The sequence below is a fragment of the Sinohyriopsis cumingii genome, chromosome 11 (genome assembly GCF_028554795.1).
Source record: "Sinohyriopsis cumingii isolate HCF-2022 chromosome 11, ASM2855479v2, whole genome shotgun sequence".
NCBI lineage: Eukaryota > Metazoa > Mollusca > Bivalvia > Unionida > Unionidae > Sinohyriopsis > Sinohyriopsis cumingii.
In genome coordinates this window covers 54,174,216-54,199,355 of record NC_142971.1, presented here as the reverse complement: position 1 = coordinate 54,199,355, position 25,140 = coordinate 54,174,216, and the positions used below count along the sequence as shown (strand labels likewise).

At 33.3% G+C, this 25,140-nt stretch overlaps 1 protein-coding gene across 3 annotated transcripts in view; it reads right to left on the bottom strand.

The window, feature by feature from the left end:
* LOC149788472 (cilia- and flagella-associated protein 54-like) overlaps positions 1-25,140 on the bottom strand; it is a 255,451-nt gene that overhangs the window by 33,562 nt on the left and 196,749 nt on the right. For all 3 annotated transcript variants that reach the window (XM_089974455.1, XM_089974456.1, XM_089974457.1), the window contains 9 exons: positions 22,230-22,410; positions 19,639-19,650; positions 11,802-12,001; positions 10,219-10,394; positions 9,460-9,639; positions 7,876-8,054; positions 6,042-6,166; positions 4,097-4,205; positions 1,115-1,274 (listed from right to left, as the gene is read on the bottom strand). In XM_089974455.1, the coding sequence (XP_089830581.1) occupies positions 1,115-1,274; positions 4,097-4,205; positions 6,042-6,166; positions 7,876-8,054; positions 9,460-9,639; positions 10,219-10,394; positions 11,802-12,001; positions 19,639-19,650; positions 22,230-22,410 (1,322 nt within the window). The remainder of the gene's footprint in view (positions 1-1,114; positions 1,275-4,096; positions 4,206-6,041; positions 6,167-7,875; positions 8,055-9,459; positions 9,640-10,218; positions 10,395-11,801; positions 12,002-19,638; positions 19,651-22,229; positions 22,411-25,140) is intronic.

Genomic DNA, 25,140 nt, shown 5'->3' with positions numbered 1-25,140 from the left:
TGAAAACAAGCAATGATAACACTGTACTCTTTACAATCAACATCAAACTTAATATGAAAACAAGCAATGCTAACTCTGTACTCTTTACAATCAACATCAAACCTAAGTGATATGAAAACAAGCAGTGATAACACTGTACTCTTTACAATCAACATCAAACCTAAGTGATATGAAAACAAGCAATGCTAACTCTGTACTCTTTACAATCAACATCAAACTTAAGTGATATGAAAACAAGCAATGCTAACTCTGTACTCCTTACAATCAACATCAAACTTAAGCTTACCTTTTACTATATTCTTTCAGTCTCTCCTTTATTCTTATGTGTGTCAGTTATAAACATGATGCAATGATATAATGTACATTCTGTAAGTTTAAGTTTAATATTTGTATGATATCAACCCACCAATTCATTAATTAATTCTTTTCTAATCATGTGTATATGTATAAAACAGTGATTAAGGCCTCATGGGAAATCAGCTATTATTTAGTTAAATTACATGTATTATTATTAATAGATATATTTTAGTGGGATCTACAATTGAAAGAAACTGCTGGCTTACAAGACTGAAATCATGTTTCTTTGAAATCCATTCTACTCATTAAATGTTCTAATGTTCTGTTCTTAAACATCCTTTTCTAAAGTTAAATAAAGTAATTCAAATATTTTTTCGACAGTATTATTGTTAAACTATTCCAATGCATTATGAACTGTATGGTACACATAATCCAATCAATCTGCCTCAATTCAAATACATTTTTGTGGACTGTATTATTTGCAAACCAACCTGATGCACTGTGAAATGTATACTACCCTCAACTCCACTGATCTGACTTACCAACAGTTAGATGAGGATAGGTGCAGTTGTATGTATATTATTCCTATCAGTCTGTATAAAATATTGCTGATTTGAAAATATAATTCAAACATTTTAGAAAAGGTTAATACACTTTTAATAAATTCAGCATGAAATCATGTAATCTTGCTACTTATTACCTTCTCCATTTCACCATCACACTTAAACTATTTAAATGATAATAATTATTTATCAGTGAAATAAACATTTTTGTCAGCTCATCCAAATTTATTTGAGCAATTGATGACAGACTGTACCTTATACTTCTTCTTGAAATCTTTGCTGGAGGTTACAACAGTGGCACTCTCATCTCCACTGTCCTGAAGAATCTCAATAGCCAAGCCTTCCTTCATGACAGCCACACCTGAACTGTACAGGTACACCAGGGCAATCTCCAGGTATGCTTGTCGCATCAGCCTGGGAAACATATAGGGATATATGCATCATTATCATTTTGAGATTAGGTAAGCTTAAATTATTTATCCTAAATTGAGGAATATTACTGAGGCAGGAGGAGGAATTTTCTTATTATTTGTAGGAAGTGCCACCCAATCTATATGCGAAAGCAAATCACCTGGGTAAATGTTGTAGTGCTATATAGAAACATGATAAAAATGGCCATATCAAAAAGCAAGAGCGTGTCAAATTTTCATAGTAGCTGGTACTGTCAAGAAATAAATATATGAAACAATTGATTTGGGACACCCAAAAATGGGCATATAAGCCCTAGATAGGTATCATTTTATTTTGTCTGCATCCAGTTTGTGTCATTTCCACTATGAGCAATTCTTTTAGTATATTCATGTCAGTAAAATCTATTCACATGCCAAATTTAAGTATTGGTATAAGTAATATAACAATTCTCCAAACATGTCAGCTAAAGCTCTGACTTCCAGCATGATATGAAGATATAATACACAATACCTTTCATACTATTACTACATTTACAGAATTAATTACCTTCAAATAAACTATTTTTAATTTCACTACTGTGATTAGCATAAACTGTAATGTTACAAATTTTGCATGCCCACAATAATCCATACTATTAATCTGTATCTTAGATACTGTATCAAATAAAATAACTTCCAAAATAAATGTTCCTTTTGTAAAAGATACCTTGTTGATACAAACAAGTTGAATAATGGCAAGCTTTTGTGAGCCTAATTTTGCTTCTCACGTATACATACTGTACAATATTTTCTATTTAGAGATACATACTGTGCTAGATTTTCTACATCCCTCTTACAACATGCGGCACATCAAGTCTATTCTACATCCTTCTTACAACATGAAGCCCATCAAGTCTATTCTACATTCTTCTTACAACATGCATTACATCAAGTCTGTTCTACATCCTTCTTACAACATGAAGCCCATCAAGTCTATTCTACACCCCTCTTACAACATGCAGCACATCAAGTCTATTCTATATCCCTCTTACAACATGAAGCCCATCAAGTCTATTCTACATTCTTCTTACAACATGCATTACATCAAGTCTATTCTACATCCCTCTTACAACATGCAGTACATCAAGTCTATTCTACATTCTTCTTATAACATGCAGCACATCAAGTCTATTCTATATCCCTCTTACAACATGAAGCCCATCAAGTCTATTCTACATCCCTCTTACAACATGCAGTACATCAAGTCTATTCTACATCCCTCTTACAACATGCAGTACATCAAGTCTATTCTACATTCTTCTTATAACATGCAGCACATCAAGTCTATTCTACATCTCTTTTACAACATGCAGTACATCAAGTCTATTCAACATCCTTCTTACAACATGCAGTACATCAAGTCTATTCAACATCCCTCTTACAACATGAAGCCCATCAAGTCTATTCTACATCCCTCTTACAACATGAAGCACATCAAGTCTATTCTACATCTCTTTTACAACATGCAGCACATCAAGTCTATTCTATGTCCTTCTTATAACATGCAGCACATCAAGTCTATTCTATATCCCTCTTACAACATGAAACCCATCAAGTCTATTCTACATTCTTCTTACAACATGCATTACATCAAGTCTATTCTACATCTCTTTTACAACATGCAGCACATCAAGTCTATTCTACATCCCTCTTACAACATGAAGCCCATCAAGTCTATTCTACATCTCTTTTACAACATGCAGCACATCAAGTCTATTCAACATCCTTCTTACAACATGCAGTACATCAAGTCTATTCTATATCCTTCTTACAACATGAAGCCCATCAAGTCTATTCTACATCTCTTTTACAACATGCAGCACATCAAGTCTATTCAACATCCTTCTTACAACATGCAGTACATCAAGTCTATTCTACAACCCTCTTACAACATGAAGCACATCAAGTCTATTCTACATCTCTTTTACAACATGCAGCACATCAAGTCTATTCTATGTCCTTCTTATAACATGCAGCACATCAAGTCTATTCTATATCCCTCTTACAACATGAAGTACATCAAGTCTATTCTACATTCTTCTTACAACATGCAGAACATCAAGTCTATTCAACATCCTTCTTACAACATGCAGTACATCAAGTCTATTCAACATCCTTCTTACAACATGCATATAGTACATACATCAAGTCTAGTGTATATCCCCCTTACAACATGCATATGGTAAATCAAGTCTATACTACATCCTTCTTACAACATGCATAGGGTTCCTCAAGTCTATTCTACATCCCTCTTACAACATGCAGCACAACAAGTCTATTCTACATCCCTCATGCAACATGCATAGGGTTCACCAAGTCTATTCTACATCCCTCTTACAACATGCAGCACAACAAGTCTATTCTACATCCCTCATGCAGCATGCATAGGGTTCACCAAGTCTATTATACATCCCTCTTACAACATGCAGCACATCAAGTCTATTCTACATCCCTCTTACAACATGCATAGGGTACATCAAGTCTATTCTATGTCCTTCTTACAACATGCAGTACATGGAGTCTATTCTACATCCCTATTATAACATGCAGTACTTCAAGTCTATTCTACCTCCTTCTTACAACATGCAGTACTTCAAGTCTATTCTACATCCTTCTTACAACACGCAGCATATTAAGTCTATTTTACATCCCTCAGCCCAGTAAGGAAACAGAGATAGATGAAAATAGTGATGTTTTACTGGGTGAATCTAAATCAAGAGGACTTTCCTTGACCCAGGTCAGAAATGGATTAGAAATGAACATCCTTTCCTGCCAATTTGTACATACCCCAAGTTATGGTCTGAGGCATGACTGGTTTTGATGGCCCTCAGCAATGTGTCTGCAGCATTTCTTGCTTGATACTTCCCCAGATACACCAGCATCCTCTGAACCTTGCCTGTAAATCACAGATAAGAGTTCAACATCCTAACACATTTAATAGAATTCAAATGCCTAACACATTTAACAGAATTCAAATTAGTCCAGACACATCAATAGCAACGCTTTTTACCACAAACAGATACAAGATGGATATCATGTAGAATGCAACAGCTGCTTAATGGTGTAACTCATGAAATATTTGGTACCAGTTTTCCAACATAGTAAATCCATAAAATCTGATTCATTTTTATATATAAGTGTTTCTAACACTGAAGTTTTAATTTATTATTGAAGAATGCCAACTTTTCATTCAACTAAAGTGTAAAATTAGAAAACTGATATACATTAGAATATAAGTACTTTTAATGTACATTTTTACAATCATGTCAGAGATTTTGAGTCTTCCAATATGTCATTATCTTTTCACAAATGATCACTTCTCAATATAATATTTTTTAATACTTGTTTCATAATTGGGACAAAAATAATCATTTTTTCATGTTTGAAAACTTACAAGAAAAATGGTATGTATCCCTCACATGACTTCCTATACCAATACATAGTGATGAATGTCAATATTAAATTCACATCCATCCAATGTAATTGTATGAAAGGCATCATGCCCTAGAACAATATGTTGTTTGAATTTGCATATATACAGTATGTATATGTGTGCATAGACATAGGTATTCCATCATAGCACCTTTATTTGGACACCTGTTGATCCAAATAAATTATGCCCTAATAAGACCTAAATCTAAATGAGTCAATTGCATCTCCCTGTTTGAATATACAAATATGAAAAGCATAAACCCATATATGATGTCATATAATGCACAGACAAATCTGCTGGCACTCACATATTTGTTTGGCCTGTTTTAGGGCCAAAATATATTCCTGTTCACAATGCAAAAATAAGTATCCATTTTTCAAAATTCTCTGGTAAAACAATTTCCGATCGAAATTCTTTATGTCACATGTTGTTTTCTTTCATTACTGAAAGGACAAAAAATATTTTGCAACTAGGACAAATGAATAATGTTAAATTATAAACTTTGCGAAATGGAAATTCTCAAAATTACTAAGTAAATGGAAGCAATTTTTTGATCAGGTAACCTAATGTATAAAATTACTAATCTTTTCCTTGTATTTGTCCATCAATAGGCAATAGATTTCTATGCTTTAAAAATTTATGAAAATAGACAAGTCAATCAAGTGTGAAACTTAGGTCAAAGTAATATACTCTGGCACAAATCTATGCAACTCTGACAAGGTCAAAGTAATTATAGAGTGTGTCATAAAATGAATTGTCCTTGCTGTATTATGACTCAACCCAATCACAAACAAAATCCATTGCATTGAGGTAATTTCAGAAAATAAACAAAAAACAAATTTAATAGCAAGATGTATACAAATATTTGTTTGACTGCAACCTTGACCCCATGATCAAATGGGGCAAGTGAATCTGTTCAAAAGAAACTGAGCCAGCTCCACAATGATTTCTCCCAAATATGAGCAAAATCAATCAAGGGTTTAACAAATATAACCAAATCAAACATTTTTAGCCAAAACCTTAATGCAAAACTTATATGAATGTGACCTTGATTTCAAAGGTCAAAGTGTGTGTTACAGTGTGAATTATTTATCATCACCATAATTCATGTAAAGCATGAAGAAAATCCAAGAAGGGGTTTAGGAAATATATGCCAGTGAAAACTTTAACAAAACCTTCTACTGCTCATGGGAATTACAACAGTGCCACCAGCAAAAATGTGATGGTGGAAATATGATGGCAATGTCTCTCTTTTCCCCTAACAAAAAATGATAAGAAGCATTAAAGCCTTGTCTATACCCATATTAAGCAGAATTTCTGCCTCCAGGGCTGCCTCTCTCATGACACTGGCTTGAGAGATTTCCAAAGCTGTTGTCAATACACCCAGCGCTTCTGACCATAAGGTCACTGGCAAATGGTTGGATCTGTCACAAAGAAGGAAAGATATAAAAGAGATACTGTAACATAGTGTACAATAAGAACTGTTGTACATAATATTTTCTTGAATCCAACTTTATTTTAAAAATATTTTACAAGTAATAAAACAAGCCTATAATTTGAGGGTCTATGAATTATCACACACAAATTCCTTTCATTTATAAAATACTGTGAATTCACTATTTTTCATGTGCTACATAATTTTGTGGACTTAGTTTTGGTTAGAAACCTTGGAGCTGAAAACCCAATAACCAATAGTCCTTCTGCAAAGGAAACAGGATGCCTTCACACTCCATGAGTAGCAAGAAAAATGTCAAAAGCAACTACATGGATAGCCATGAAAAAGTTAACTCTCCACATGCAAGTGTTTTATCATGAGTGATCTGAAAAGAAGACATCATTGACTTGGTTGATTCAAATTACAGACACTAACTGCTGTTTTCAAAATAAAACAAGTGATATGTCGATGTTCCATATATCAGTTTTGATTGTGGTTTTATTCCTGTCCAGTAAATATGGTCCTCTGATGGAGGTGGAGTGGGGGTGGACATATAAATATTCTAAATTCAGCATTCAACATTGAGAGATAAAATAAGAAGCATGGAAAAGAATTATAAAATCTAAAGCAGCCTGTACTCATATATTTGTCACATTTTTCTATATAATACACTGTAAATAATAGTATGATAATTTATTGATCAATTAAAATGTCAATAATGCCTAATGGTGGCAACACTTTATCAACTAAATATCAAATAAGTTCTGTCATGTGAAATTTGTGTGACAGATTTATCTTTCAATCTGATCTCATTCAAATCATCAGAAATGCCCTCTTGTATTCTTGAAAACCTAAATAAGTGCAGACAGAGTTTAGATCTCTGACTTTTGCAGTTTTTGTTGCATTGTATCAATTCAAAGAAAATGAAGAGAAGATTAGCTTTATGTTATCATTTTAATGATGTCTTCTGTATCAATTCAACTAAAGGGAGTAGAATAATTAAAGTTAAAATACATGCAGAGCTGACCCGCACAAAAGCCAGCAGTCATATTTATGAGTCAAGTCAATATATGTCAGTTGGCCAATCAAACAGTTTTAAATACTATTATGTAAGTAACATAATTAAAGTATCTAACACGAATCAGTCATTTATACTTTATTATTTATTTATTTATTTATTTATTTATTATCCCTTTCTTAGTTTCTTAAAAACCTTAATTGGTAACTCATGCCTTCATTTATGCTGTGGTATATGTTATTGGACCCCACTGCACAAGTTATTGTGGGAACGTGTATATTTTGTTTTCCTCTTTATGAATCCCTACATTTATGATGCCAATGTTCAGTTTTATATTCAGCCATGTAAACTATGCTGTCTTCATAATACTTGACAAATTACCCTGTTCCATGGTAAGTGTTTTCATAATATTTTACAAATTACCATGTTCCATGGTAACAGTTTTCATAATATTTTACAAATTACCATGTTCCATGGTAACAGTTTTCATAATATTTGACAAATTACCGTGTTCCAAGGTAACTGTTTTCATAAAACAGTATTTGACAAATTACATGTTCCAAGGTAACTATTTTCATAAATATTTGACAAATTACCCTGTTTCAAGGTAACTGTTTTCATAATAGTTGACAAATTACCCTGTTTCAAGGTAACTGTTTTCATAATAGTTGACAAATTACCCTGTTCGGATGTACTTGGCAGCACTTCTGGACATAGCATGACCAACTCTCAGCTTGATTTGTGCCAGACGCTGGCAGTGAGGCAGGTAGATATTCTTCATGGGACTGACAGGGGCAGAGAATGGTAGTTTGAGATCCTCTGGATAATAATGCTCAATTGTCTCCCCTAGATTCTGCATCTGAAAGAATCAAGACTATCAAGTATCCCTTAAGAAATATCAAGAAAGGTATGTCATTTTTATCCAAGTGAGATTATCATTTCAATGGATAAATTATCAATGCGAATATGGTGCCCAAACAAAACTTTCAAGGTCTGGGTAGCCACCCACAGATTAAATCAAGTATTTTTCAATACATTTCTCTGGGGGTTCTCATCAATTATAGCCACCATGTATGTTAAGTATAATCACCATATGAGATAAAGATCAAACTCTACAGCTAATGTTTCATCAGATCTCAATGAAAAATTAATTTCTAGTTTGCTTGTCTTACTCCCTGTCCCTAAGAGAGTGAGTTAGTGACTAAGTGAGCAAGAGAGTGAACAGACAGGTTTTTTATGATGTAATGAGCTATTGCTCTCTTCCTTAGGAGGACCACGTCATTGTAAAAATTAAAGTTTCTTATTTGAACTTGTCCACAATTTTCCCAGGGTCAAGTTATCTGTGATTGACCTTATTTCTCCGGGGTCAAATATTTTTGTTGACTGCTCTAAATATTGTTGTTAGGATAAAATAAATGTTGACTCATGCATTGCTGGCATTGTTGGTTGCCAGCTTGCCCAGTATGCTGTTGATCTTCACAGCCAAAAATCAATATAATATTAGCTATGCCAACATTTGTACCAATCCAAGATAACAAACCTGGTTCTGTAATAGTTGTAAACTACTCACAACTCAAACAGCAAATAGAATTATAGTTCTGCTTTCAAATTCATTTACTGGGCTTTCTACAAAACAGAGTATGCTGCATGGTAGTTATTTAACATTCTTATATGGTAAATAGGAGGTAACTTGGTTAAGTTTGGTAAATTTTTGTTCACAGATTATTGATACCCATGCTGGTACCCAACCAGTGTTATCAAAGAATAAGTTTACACAAATAAAACACAATTTCAGTATTACAACATTTCCAACAAAAGTCAAACGTAAAATGCAACACATCTTTCTTCAAAAAAAGCATATATTCTGCAAGGAATAGACACCATTATTTAAATGTATAGTAAAGTGAGTCCTAAACTTTCAACTCACCAAATGAGGGCTCACTTTAGAATATCTCAAAGTAATAAATAAATCAATAAATAAATAAAAATACATAACAATGAGGAAGGTGAAATGGGACAAAAGTGACTGACTTTGTGTTATTTATCATTTAAACGTTGTACCACTGTTTAACATTTTAACAGTGAGCTAAACATAACTTTTAAGATCAAAACATAATAACCTCTGAACTTGTGAGTCATTAGTAGGAATACAGCCACATTTACTGAATATTTTGCTTGCCAGTTTAGGTAATAAGGCTAGATCAAGCAGGTAGTGATCCATTGTTCTCTAGGTAAAAATCTACTGACCTACTTAGCCTACCCACCTGCTTGAGTATAATGGTTTGAGCCTGCAGGTATTGGTCAATGGTTCTCTCTGTGAAGATCATCGTGTCCTCCTCTTGCCGTACAGCTTCCAAGTCCGTACACAGGATTATGGCTGAGGCGAGCATCTGCTCCCCTGGAATGGATAGCTTTGGCACTTTCAGCAGAAGTTTGATGGCATCCTGAATGAATAAAAAATGATTTGTGAGTCAAAACCATGATGATCATTCTGAAATTTAGTGATTAGTTGTCATTAACTGCATGATATTCTGCACTAAGAAAGGCTTACAACTCTGCTGATTATGACTGAAAACCATTGAAAACTGAATACTTTTAAAAACTTGTTGATAATGTTCACTTTCTTTTATAACTATTAGCAGATAGGTTCATACAGGCATGTGTGACAAAAACTGTGACTTTGTCTTGGAAGACTATTTTAACATGTATAAAATCTCATTTATATTTTGTAATTTTATCACACCAGGCCAACATTAAATGAAATTACTAACAAATATCAATGCACAAAATAAAACAATAAAAAATATGAATGAAGCATACCCTTTTCTTCTAACCTATTCACAACTTTCTATATATTTATTCTTGTGGTTAACAACAAGTCAAAATCCCTATTTTATATGAAATATAAAATTTACACAATCTGTTTTGTAGAATATTTTCCATGGAATATTCCTTGTTTGCTAGTATATACTCATTTCAATAAATCCTATAACATGCCTAACTTACATTTCCGAGGTACTGACCTGTAATAAGGAGACCGTGTGCTGCAGGTTCTTCCCCTCAATAATATTTAGACATGCTCCTTGGAACAGGAATTCTGCCTGCATCTCAACATGCCCACATGCCTCTGCCTCACCCAGACCCTCTGCACAGTACTGACGGCAGTCTGCAAGCTCTTGGAGCACCTTGTTGTTACTTCCTGAAGAAATATTTATCAAATTCTTTGTCTCTTTACAATGGTCACTGTAAGGGCTTTAAAACTTCAGTAGATAGTAAACTGCACAGATGAATCAACAGTGCATAGTACTACAGAATAATTTATGATTTTCAAAAACTTCACACAAAATTCTGACATTCTTGCCATTATTGGTTCAGAAACCTATTCTCATAATCTAATAAAAAATGATATGTATGCTATACAGCACTGACTCATTCTGATTAAATATCCTTTCACTTGAAAAATACAAACTGACTAAAGTTTAAGATGCTTGGTTTACATTTTACAGCTACATGCTTCAATACATCTCTTGTTTCTTATTCATAAAATGCTTTCATGAATGATACTGAATAAATATTGTGAATCAAAAATGTCTCTCAGCCATTCCAAATAATAACTAAATTACTTATTATCATTACATGCATGTACTATGAGTTATATTCTAAAACAAATCTCCTGCTCATACCAAAATAAACAAAAGTCTGTGCAATCTTGCACTAACTATTCTGTGCAAGCAAAAAATAACTAGTCTAACTTACCTTTAAGCTCACCCATTCCTTATGTAAAACCAATAACTAGTCTGACTTACCTTTAAGCTCTCCCATTCCTTGTGTAAAACCAATAACTAGTCTGACTTATCTTTAAGCTCTCCCATTCCTTGTGTAAAACCAATAACTAGTCTGACTTACCTTTAAGCTCTCCCAATCCTTGTGTAAAACCAATAACTAGCCTAACTTACCTTTAAGCTCTCCCATTCCTCATGTAAAACCAATAACTAGTCTAACTTACCTTTAACCTCTCCCATTCCTTGTGTAAAACCAATAACTAGTCTGACTTACCTTTAAGCTCTCCCATTCCTTGTGTAAAACCAATAACTAGTCTGACTTACCTTTAAGCTCTCCCATTCCTTGTGTAAAACCAATAACTAGTCTAACTTACCTTTAAGCTCTCCCATTCCTTATGTAAAACCAATAACTAGTCTGACTTATCTTTAAGCTCTCCCATTCCTTGTGTAAAACCAATAACTAGTCTGACTTACCTTTAAGCTCTCCCAATCCTTGTGTAAAACCAATAACTAGCCTAACTTACCTTTAAGCTCTCCCATTCCTCATGTAAAACCAATAACTAGTCTAACTTACCTTTAACCTCTCCCATTCCTCATGTAAAACCAATAACTAGTCTGACTTACCTTTAAGCTCTCCCATTCCTTGTGTAAAACCAATAACTAGTCTGACTTACCTTTAACCTCTCCCATTCCTCATGTAAAACCAATAACTAGTCTAACTTACCTTTAACCTCTCCCATTCCTTGTGTAAAACCAATAACTAGTCTAACTTACCTTTAAGCTCTCCCATTCCTTGTGTAAAACCAATAACTAGTCTAACTTACCTTTAACCTCTCCCATTCCTCGTGTTTCCATCATTAGACTCTTCACTAGTGCAAGGCGACAATCTAACCATAGTCGGGCATCTAGCCGTGACCGACTCTGAAAGTTTTGATACTGATAACGATTTTCATCTGGTAAGACTAGTTTGACTGTTGGCTGATGACTGTTGTGACTTTTTCCACTTCCCTTGAAGGATGAGGGTCTGAAATGAAATATGATACTTCTGAAACTTGTCGTATAGAAACTTATTACATTTTATTTCTATAAGATTCAAACTAAACAAAAAAATGAATCAATGACAGAACAGTCCAATTGTGATATTTATTTCATGAAACATCAAAACAGATTAGTGAAATGACTTTTAAAAACAATCTGAATATTGTCTCACCACACTATGGTCTTACATGATGTCATGACATCATTTGTTATGCTGTGATGTATTATCATACATGATAAAAAAGAGACAATATAGGCATATCACCCTAAGTAAAACAGTAGTCTTATTATAAATCTACACATCATGACATTTCAAATTAAAAGTTCTTCAGGAACAAATTAAATTTTCAGTTTTAAGGGGTTTATGGCTTATTTGTTTTCTCAATTTCACCCAGTAACACGAAATGATCAAGTATACACTCAAGCATTAAATATATTTTGACAACAAGTCAATAATCAGTCAAACTTTACAATATATGCATTGGTGATAAATGTGATTTCATTGCATCTGTTGATTTTATTTACTTTGCATTGACTTATTTGATTAAAGATCACCGACTGATCCATGTTGTGGATTTTATTTACTTTGCATAGATTTATTCTGCTTAAAGACCACTGACTGAAAGATGTTGTTGATTTTTTAAACTTTGTATTGACTTATTCTGCTTAAAGACCACTGACTGAATGATGTTGTTGATTTTTTTAACTTTGTATTGACTTATTCTGCTTAAAGACCACTGACTGAATGATGTTGTTGATTTTTTTAACTTTGTATTGACTTATTCTGATTAAAGACCACTGACTGTATCATGTTGTGGATTTTATTAACTTTGTATTGACTTATTCTGATTAAAGACCACTGAGTGTATCATGTTGTGAATTTTATTTACTTTGCATTGATTTATTCTGATTAAAGACCACTGACTGAATGATGTTGTTGATTTTTTTAAATTTGTATTGACTTATTCTGATTAAAGACCACTGAGTGTATCATGTTGTGAATTTGATTAACTTTGCACTGCCTTATTCTGATTAAAGACCACTGACTGAAGGATGTTGTGGATTTTATTTACTTTGCATTGATTTACGCTGCTTAAAGACCACATACTGAATGATGTTGTGGATTTTTTATACTTTGCATTGAGGGGGCCCCGAGTGGCCGAGTGGTCTAAAGCGCTCTTCGTTACGGATAAATGCCATTGTACCTCTGTCTGCGTGGATTCGAGTCTTGGATTCGGCTAATGTGGGTATGTGAGAAAGCTTGCCAGTAGCTTCTTGTGGGTCGGTGGTTCTTTCCGGGGTTTTCCTGAGCTCTTCCTCCACCAATAATACTGGCTGCCATGTATAGCCTATCGTGTGCTGAAAAATGGCGTTAAACCCTACAACAACAACAACTTTGCATAGACTCATTCTGCTTAAAGACCACTGACTGAAAGATGTTGTGGATTTTATTTACTTTGCATAGACTTATTCTGCTTAAAGACCACTGACTGAAAGATGCTGTGGATTTTATTTACTTTGCATTGACTTATTCTGCTTAAAGACCACTGACTGAAAGATGTTGTGGATTTTATTTACTTTGTATTGACTTATTCTGCTTAAAGACCACTGACTGAAAGATGTTGTGGATTTTATTTACTTTGCATAGACTTATTCTGCTTAAAGACCACTGACTGAAAGATGCTGTGGATTTTATTTACTTTGCATTGACTTATTCTGCTTAAAGACCACTGACTGAAAGATGTTGTGGATTTTATTTACTTTGCATAGACTTATTCTGCTTAAAGACCACTGACTGAAAAATGCTGTGGATTTTATTTACTTTGCATTGACTTATTCTGCTTAAAGACCACTGACTGAAAGATGCTGTGGATTTTATTTACTTTGCATTGACTTATTGTGCTAAAAGATCACTGATTGTATGATGTTGTGGATTTTATTTACTTTGCATTGACTTATTCTGTTTAAAGACCACTTACTGTATAATGTGGTGGAGTTTATTTTACTTTGGATCTTAAAGACTTGTAACACTTGGTCCCAAACATTTCTTTCAGTTTTTACATTAGAAGGGGTTCCAGTTCACTGAGTTACTGAATTTATTATTGAAATATTTAGAAAGACGGAAAGTATGTTATGGAAAATATAGGCATAGAAAATTTGTTTGGTTTCAAAAGTTCTTCAGTATATAGCCATTTTGGTGTTGAGGTTTTACTTACTTTATCACACACACACACACACACACACACACTGTAAAATCTTTTAATTCTTAGTAAGAATCTTATATATAGAAAGAAAAGCAAATATATGAAAAATAAGCAATGCATTTTAGTTCTTTTAAAGCAAAAGTAAGCACTTATATGCATGGAAAAGAAAAGGAAAGTTCAAGACAGACACATTGATGTTTTGATAGTAATTTAATTCTTAATTAGGTAAATGGCAAAGCTATTTACCTTGTTCTGTCTTCTTTCTATCATTCCTTGCATTAATTTTTATATAATATTTCATTTATAAAATCTCTTTAAAAACAATTGTACCTGAAAATATGAACTATCCATTAAGTGCAGATAAAAAATAAGTGCATACAATCTTCACTAATTTAACATCTGCAGATGCATATCGTTTAAATTTTGTGGAAGAGAGATTGAAAGGAAAAGTGAGATAGATATAAAATCCACCATTTTTTTTCTTCATTGTTAATGTCTATCATGGAAAGAAATTATAATAACTAGTTAAACAATTGTATTGTGAAATTGGAACCCAATACTGGATATATCATAGTGGGCATTGCTATTAGCCAAATACAATAATTCTGACATGTGTAGATTCACTACCATTTATCTATTCAGTCATCTCTGGAACCTCAATCATCTAAACAAAAACTAAAAAATCCTCAAGTATTACACATTATTTCATCTGGAACTTTAACCATCTCAACAAAAGTAAATAATCTCAAGTATTACACATTACTTCATTTGGAACTTCAACCATCTCAACAAAAGTAAATAATCTCAAGTATTACACATTACTTCATTTGGAACTTCAACCATCTCAACAAAAGTAAATAATCTCAAGTATTACATATTACTTCATTTGGAACTTCAACCATCTCAACAAAAGTAAATAATCTCAAGTATTACACATTATTTCATTTGGAACTTCAAACATCTCAACAAAAGTAAACAACCTCAAGTATTGCATATTATTTCATTTGGAACTTCAAACATCTCAACAAAAGTAAATAATCTCAAGTATTACACATTACTTCATTTGGAACTTCAACCATCTCAACAAAAGTAAATAATCTCAAGTATTACACATTACTTCATTTGGAACTTCAACCGTCTCAACAAAAGTAAATAATCTCAAGTATTACACATTACTTCATTTGGAACTTCAAACATCTCAACAAAAGTAAACAACCTCAAGTATTACACATTACTTCATTTGGAACTTCAAACATCTCAACAAAAGTAAATAATCTCAAGTATTGCACATTATTTCATTTGGAACTTCAAACATCTCAACAAAAGTAAACAACCTCAAGTATTACACATTACTTTATTTGGAACTTCAAACATCTCAACAAGAGTAAATAATCTCAAGTATTACGCATTATCTCATTTGGAACTTCAACCATCTCAACAAAAGTAAATAATCTCAAGTATTACACATTACTTTATTTGGAACTTCAAACATCTCAACAAAAGTAAATAACCTCAAGTGTTACACATTATCTCATTTGGAACTTCAACCATCTCAACAAAAGTAAATAATCTCAAGTATTACACATTACTTCATTTGGAACTTCAACCATCTCAACAAAAGTAAATAATCTCAAGTATTACACATTATTTCATTTGGAACTTCAAACATCTCAACAAAAGTAAACAACCTCAAGTATTACACATTACTTCATTTGGAACTTCAACCATCTCAACAAAATTCTAAAAATCTCAGTTATAATACATTACTTAATTTGGAACTTCAGCCACTGAAACAAAATTCTAAAAATCTGAGCTATAAATTTATTTGGAATCTCAATCATCTAAAAAAAATACTAATAACCTCAGCTATTACATTATACATCATTAGACATTACATCATTTGAAAAATTGTAATCATCTAAAGAAATTCTAAAAACCTTAGCTATCATACATTTCTTCATATTTAACTTAACAAATTTATCATTACCAGTGTACCAAGAAGAAAGTATATCAATAAAATGACATAAGTATCTACAGCATGCAAAGTGTGGTTACATACATGTGCATAGAACTATTCAAACAATACCCTTCTTCAATATCATTCTGTTTGGCAAAGGTATTCAATATCATTCTTTTAAATACAGGTATTCAATTAAATCTTCAGCTGTGATGATTGACACACAGCAAAAATCCATTTATGTCCCTGGAAATAATTTTGCCTTCAGACATAAATTGAGTTATGTCAAGAGAGCAATGTTTTAGGCTATTTGCAGAAATAAAAGCAGGATTGCTGCTGCATATGATATCATAGTTTTATCTAATGAAAAAAGAAATACTTACATATGTATGAAATATGCAGAAAGACATGAACTAATTCATTATTAATTTTAATAGAAAAAGGGCATTGAAAGCATGAATAAAGCACAATAAATTAATTCCTGAAACAGTTCTTGAATAAATTAAAGAAAACAAAAGCAAAAGAATCTGAAAGAATGTCTCTTAAAGTAGAACTGTGAATAAATCAGAATTATAATGGTGCAAAAGAGCTATGCAAAACAGTTGTCTTGACATGTTTTACCAAAGTCATTAGGTTTTTGAAAAGAGAGAAAATATTTTGTATAATTTTTACTGTTGATTTTGTCTACTCTTGATGAAGGCATTTTAACGTTCTAATCACAAATCACTGGAACTTCATTTAAGTAATTATTCTTTACTAAAATGATTAGGGACAACTGTCTTGCATAGTATGTATGCCATACTACAAGTCAGTCATGGTCTTGCTCTCTGAAGACATGTTACAAAATGCCAGCCAAGCTGTATCATTTGAAAATACTGATGTACTGCTGACAAAATTCTAGCTTTGGAAAACTGAGTGCTTGTCTGAGCATTCAAGTTTGGTGCTAGATGACTCTGTGTTTATATAACACATTAAAATGGTCTCAATCCCTATCTGTTCCAATCACCTCCAACAAATTGTTCAGTTAATGTCTAAGGTTTTACTTATCCATATTATAGTAAATATCAAAATAAAACATATGAATTTTAAATCATGTGCTCTGTTAATGACTAGCCAGTGTTATCATGGCTATGGCAAGATGTCCATTCTGCTATTATAAAGAGAGACAGTGTGATCATGGCTATGGCAAGAGGTCCATTCTGCCATTTTAATGACTAGACAGTGTTATCATGGCTATGGCAAGGGGTCCATTCTGCTATATTAATGACTAGACAGTGCTATCATGGCTATGGCAAGAGGTCCATTCTGCTATTTTAAAGATAGTGTGATCATGGCTATGGCAAGAAGTCCTTTCTGCTATTTTAATGACTAGAGAGTGTTATCATGGCTATGGCAAGGGTACATTCTGCTATATTAATTACTAGATAGTGCTATCATGGCTATGGCAAGAGGTCCATTCTGCTATTTTAATGACTAGACAGTGTTATTATGGCTATGGCAAGGGGTCCATTCTGCTATATTAATGACTAGACAGTGCTATCATGACTATGGCAAGAGGTCCATTCTGCTATTTTAAAGATAGACAGTGTGATCATGGCTATGGCAAGAAGTCCATTCTGCTATTTTAATGACTAGACAGTGTTAACATGGCTATGGCAAGGGTACATTTTGCTATATTAATGTTTAGATAGTGCTATCATGACTATGGCAAGAGGTCCATTCTGCTATTTTAAAGATAGACAGTGTGATCATGGCTATGGCAAGTGGTCCATTTCTGCTATATTTATGACTAGACAGTGTTATCATGGCTAGGGCAAGAGGTCCATTCTGCTCAGAGTCCTAGTGTCTATAAGGATCTAAGCTGTTTACATGCCCCACCATGAACCACATGACATACTGCCAGAAAAATGTCTATGCTATTTAGAAGCTCCATTGTGAACCACACTTACCACCAGATAAAAGTCTAAACTGCTTAAAGTTTGGTATACACTAAACACAATTATACACTGTATATACTATACATGGGTATACATGGTATACACTATGCACAGTTATCCATGGATTACACTATACACAGGTATACAAGGTATACAATATACACAGGTATCCATGGTACACAATATACATATGTACACATGGGATACACTGTACAAATGTATACATGATATACACTACACACCAGTGTCCTTGGTAAACAATATACACAGGTATACATGGTATACACTATACACAGGTATATAAGCTATAAAATATATACATGTATCCATGGTATACATATGTACACATGGGATACACTGTTCAAATGTATACACAATATACACTATACACCGGTATCCATGGTATACACTATATAGTCATCAATAATAATAATAATAATAATGACTTTATTTAAAGAGGGTAACACAATTAGCTAAGAACTAAATTACTTTGAGGCCCTCAATATATACAAGTATACATGGTATACAATATACAGCTGTACACATGGTATACACTGTACACATGTATCTACAGTATACACTATACATATGTACACATGGTATACACTGTACACAGGTATCCATGGTATACAATATACACAGGTATCCATGGTATACACTGTACACAGGTATCTACAGTATACACTTTACCTATGCACACATGGTATACACTGTACACAGGTATCCATGGTATACAATATACACAGGTATCCATGGTATACACTGTACACAGGTATCTACAGTATACACTATACATATGCACACATGGTATACACTGTACACATGTATCCATGGTATACACTGTACACAGATATCCATGGTATACAGGTATCTACAGTATACACTACACTGTACACAGGTATCTACAGTATACACTATACATATGTACACATGGTATACACTGTACACAGGTATCTACAGTATACACTATACATATGCACACATGGTATACACCGTACACAGGTATCCATGGTATACACTGTACACAGATATCCATGGTATACAGGTATCTACAGTATTCACTATACATATGTACACATGGTATACACTGTACACAGGTATCTATGCTATACACTGTACACATATATCCATGGTATACAGGTATCTACAGTATACACTACACTGTACACAGTTATCTACAGTATACACTATACAAAGGTATACGTGGTATATAAAATAAAATTGTAAGATTATTGGTGCCTTTTTTGGATAGTGACCACAAATAACTGAAATTTACTTATCATCACATGTCATCAATATAGCTCTAAAGCTGAAAGTCTTGATGGCATTTCTTTGACTGAGTCAGCAATATAGCTCTAAAGTTGAAAGTCTTGATGGCATTTTTTTGACTGAGTCAGCAATATAGCTCTAAAGCTGAAAGTCTTGATGGCATTTCTTTGACTGAGATTGCAGCAAGTTAAGATAGTGCAGTTTCTACATAAAAATAAATTATAATAATATATAAACATTTGTAAAATCAAATTACCTCTCCACCATCCTGTAAAATTAGAATTAGCTTATAAGTAAGAACGAAAAGTTTCACAATACTTAACTATTATCAGAGGTGAGTACTATCACTAAATTTCATCAGATTTCTCTAAATAAGGTCTGATGGAAAGCATGTAGACCACAAACCTCTCAAGAAACACTTGCATACTGGACATGTGTGATGGTAACAATATTACAACTGACTGCAATATATTCCTGTCAGATAGTCATAGTTATGAACTTGAATGTTAATTTTTTGTGTATTTAACTTTTCAAGTGCAAAATCCACCAAAGAAAGATAATGGTATACACTGACACACCCAAGTGATCCCATCTATACCACTATACATACTGTAAAGCATCAAACAGAATTTTCATTTTACACTGCCAGTATTACTATAACAGGAAAGAACTTTGCAGCTTTCTTTCAAATACAAGTAATGATGTTGAGAACAAATGAAAAGTAAAAACAATGAAACAAGCAAATCACCAAACAGATTTTTGTTAATTGTTTAATTTCAAATTAAAATACTGTCAAGCATCAAACAGAATTACCATTTTACTTTTCTGGATTTGCTATAGCAATAAATACCAACAGGTTTTAACTGCCTTAGGGCTGTGACATCTAACAAGAGATGCAATAGTTCCACGATTCAACTAAATTTGGTAGTAGATGATTCAATTTCATGGGAAAAGAAGGATAAACAGTTAAATAATTTTCAAAAATCCCATTTTAGATTGTAATCTCCAATGATGACCAAAACTTTATACTTAAAGCACATAACCTGGGAGTGTCTAAGTGTTTGTTTCCAAAGGCTAAAACCCTTTCATTCCTCAAACATATATGACCATGTTCTAAAGTATGTGATTAGCTAGCATCACAACATGATGTACCATTTTAATAGCAGTACAGAATCCAGTATGGCACATTTACATCTAACACAAATACATCTAAGTGCACATGTAAATCTAAGAGATTGAAGCTGAGGTGTGCAAATTAAGTAAACAAAAGGAGAAATTTTATAGTGGCAATTCCATAGCTTTATGCTGACTTGGACACTTGGATAAAAGACTAATTTATCTTAGTTAACTAATGAACCTGTGGAGATTCTTTTAATTGGTGACTGTAAATGGAGGATAGGAAATGCATTTTGGGAATTACTTCTGAATGCATCCAAATACACAAGAGAGTTTAGTCAGATGCCTAGGTCTGTAAATGATGTTTTTGGTTAGCTTTTTTGCTCATGCAAGTGTTTCTAGGGTAAAGATTGGATCTTTGAAAGGGAATATTGGATCCATGATTTTCATATTCTGGCCACTTTGTACACTACATCTCAAACTTATCCTACTTTTGCAAAGGTTCACCTGTCTGTGTGCAGTTCATACTGGTCTGCTTTAGATGCCAGGCTCAAAAACTCTAAAATCCAGACGCAAATTCTGGTTCCAAAACCAGTAATGTTTTAGCCTAAAAAAATATAGTCTCAAAAATGAGATTTTTCCCAGCTGTATTTTGCAAAGCAAGTATTAAGTCTACATTATTTAGTATCATTGTAGAACTACATCTGTCTACTTTTCCATAATAACACTAACTTTGGTACATCATAAATAACAGTGATAGTCTGAAAAAATACAGAACTCATAAGTAGGGTACAACCTCACACATAAACGTGACATACATAGTTAAATGATTTTGAAAAAATTTCTTAGAAATTGTAAAGGAATGGCTATTTTTGTAGTTTCTGTGCAATAAATAATCAAATATTCAAGGAATATTCAAATTTCGTGATGCCATCAAAATTCACTCACTACCTAATTAACCCCATGAGATTCTTTTTATTTCACCTGAAATTGGGGTAGGAAATTCATTTTTGGGGTTACTTCTGAATGCATCCAAAAAAGTCTGCTTCCAAAAGAATTTTGTTTAACCTGATGCCTAGGTGTATAAAAGACTTTGTTTTTGATTGGCTGTTTCATTCATACATGTGTAGAAGGATAGAAATTGGATGATGTTGACAGTTCAGAGCTCAGAAGTAGGGTTCAATTTTGGGACATGTAAACGTGAAATGCAGAGTTAATGAGTGAATGTGACATAAAGGTGGGTGGGGGTTGGTGGGCTGGATTGGCTTATGTCTCCGACAGGTCACACATTTTCTGGACCTCTCTTTCTCATACATACATACATACATACATACATACATACATGGTGACACATTAGGTACATATGTACATACATAAATACATTTATGGAAAAAAAAGGCATATGTAATTTAAAACATTCCAGGAAAAATGCAAATAATTTCACTTTAATAAACATGTAATGTTTCTGGTAAAATGATTAAGGAATGAGATGTGTTTTTAATGAATTACATTAAGTTTTACACTAGTAAATACTGTCTGGTTTCACAGCTGTAAAATTAATTTTTCATGCACAAGAATTTCTTACATATTTACACATCTTCTATAAACATATTGATATGAAACACGTTACAGTGTAAATATCCCTTTTAGTTCAAACTTACCTATTTTTGGATTACTTAAAGAATATATCAAACAGTAAAAGAACCATGTGTATGGATGTTTGATCCTTACCTGGGAGGTGGGGGTGCCTCTTTCTTCTTTTTGAAGAGACTGGAGTTTCTGAAAAGTTTGAGTGTTGACAGGACAATCCTAGCAGCCATGGGGGCATGGTGCTTGAGGCGGGCTATTGTTGCTTGCTCCAGTCTGCACAACAACAGTAACTCCAACTCTGCTGCAGCCATTTTAGATAGATCTGGTGATAAAATATACGAAGTCTTACAAGTAATGCTTAATGTACTATAATTCAGGCAAAGAAAGTAACAAAAAAGAAAACATTTTATTTTTAATCTGTATTTGGTGGCTGTTGTATACAACAATGGAATGAAATGAAATAATGTGCACAAAAACCCAGTGTTGTTTCATTTCCACTTGTATGTTGCATACAGTATAAGGTAGCAGTGATAAGTGAAGAAAAATGCCACTGCTAGTGTAAGTGATAAATGAAGAATAATGCCACTGCTAGTGTAAGTGATAAATGAAGAATAATGCCACTGCCAGTGTAAGTGATAAAGGAAGAATAATGCCACTGATAGTGTAAGTGATAAATGATGAACAATACCACTGCTAGTGTAAGTGATAAAGGAAGAATAATGCCACTGATAGTGTAAGTGATAAAGGAAGAATAATGCCACTGCCAGTGTAAGTGATAAAGGAAGAATAATGCCACTGCCAGTGTAAGTGATAAAGGAAGAATAATGCCACTGATAGTGTAAGTGATAAATGATGAACAATACCACTGCTAGTGTAAGTGATAAATGAAGAATAATGCCACTGCTAGTGTAAGTGATAAATGAAGAATAATGCCACTGATAGTGTAAGTGATAAATGATGAACAATACCACTGCTAGTGTAAGTGATAAATGAAGAATAATGCCACTGCTAGTGTAAGTGATAAATGAAGAATAATGCCACTGCCAGTGTAAGTGATAAAGGAAGAATAATGCCACTGATAGTGTAAGTGATAAATGATGAACAATACCACTGCTAGTGTAAGTGATAAATGAAGAATAATGCCACTGCTAGTGTAAGTGATAAATGAAGAATAATGCCACTGCTAGTGTAAGTGATAAAGGAAGAATAATGCCACTGCCAGTGTAAGTGATAAAGGAAGAATAATGCCACTGATAGTGTAAGTGATAAATGATGAACAATACCACTGCTAGTGTAAGTGATAAAGGAAGAATAATGCCACTGCCAGTGTAAGTGATAAAGGAAGAATAATGCCACTGCCAGTGTAAGTGATAAAGGAAGAATAATGCCACTGCTAGTGTAAGTGATAAAGGAAGAATAATGCCACTGCCAGTGTAAGTGATAAAGGAAGAATAATGCCACTGCTAGTGTAAGTGATAAAGGAAGAATAATGCCACTGCCAGTGTAAGTGATAAAGGAAGAATAATGCCACTGCTAGTGTAAGTGATAAATGATGAACAATACCACTGCTAGTGAAAGTGATAAATGAAGAATAATGACACTGCGAGTGTAAGTGATAAAGGAAGAATAATGCCACTGCTAGTGTAAGTGATAAAGGAAGAATAATGCCACTGCCAGTGTAAGTGATAAAGGAAGAATAATGCCACTGCTAGTGTAAGTGATAAATGATGAACAATACCACTGCTAGTGTAAGTGATAAATGAAGAATAATGACACTGCTAGTGTAAGTGACAAATGAAGAACAATACCACTGCTATTATAAGTGATAAATGATGAACAATACCACTGCTAGTGTAAGTAATAAATGAAAAACAATGCCACTGCTAGTGAAAGTGACAAATGAAGAACAACACCACTGCTAGTGTATGTGATAAATGATGAACAATGCCACTGCTAGTGTATACTAAACATGTTAAAATAAACAGTAATTATTGCTATCTTCAGATGATGTGCATTGTTATGCTCTCCTTAAGAGGGCCTCAAGGGAGAATAGTTGTTCACTAATGAGTCACCCTCTATAGATAAAGCATTATTATTATTATTATTATTATGTGATAAATGAAAAACAATGCCACTGCTAGTGTGAGTGATAACTGAAAAACAATACCACTGCTAGTGTAAGTGATAAATGAAAAACAATGCCACTGCTAGTGTAAGTGATAAATAAAAAACAATGCCACTGCTAGTGTAAGTGATAAATGAAAAACAATACCACTGCTAGTGTAAGTGATAAATGAAAAACAATACCACTGCTAGTGTAAGTGATAACTGAAAAACAATGCCACTGCTAGTGTAAGTGATAAATGAAAACCAATGCCACTGCTAGTGTAAGTGATAACTGAAAAACAATACCACTACTAGTGTAAAAGATAAATGAAAAACAATACCACTGATAGTGTAAATGATAAATGAAAAACAATGCCACTGCTAGTGTATGTGACAAACCCACAGCTGCTGCACTACAATTTAGAAATGATATTATTGATTTTACAGGGGCCTCTCCCTATAGTTCCTCAAAAATATGGTTTTGGTCATAAATCCAATCATTTTGGGTAAACTTTGTTTCAAACTGCTACTTTTAAAAAATTCTACTCAATTTTAGATCTTTAGTAATGTCTCAACCTAATTTCTGTTTAAGGCAGCAGAAACTGTTATACTGTACAAATCTGTTTCCCATTAATTGCATAAAAAATGGGACCAATGCGTTTTTTTCCATTATTCTTAGAAATGTTCCCTGATGTACAATCAATGTATACTGCACAGCCTGAAATGATGTGTCCATTGATTGTAACATCCTCCATTGCATCATAACTTGAAATGATGTGTCTATTGATTGCAACATACTCCATTGCATCATAACCTGAAATGATGTGTCCATTGATTGTAACATCCTCCATTGCATCATAACCTGAAATGATGTGTCCATTGATTGTAACATCCTCCATTGCATCATAACCTGAAATGATGTGTCCATTGATTGTAACATCCTCCA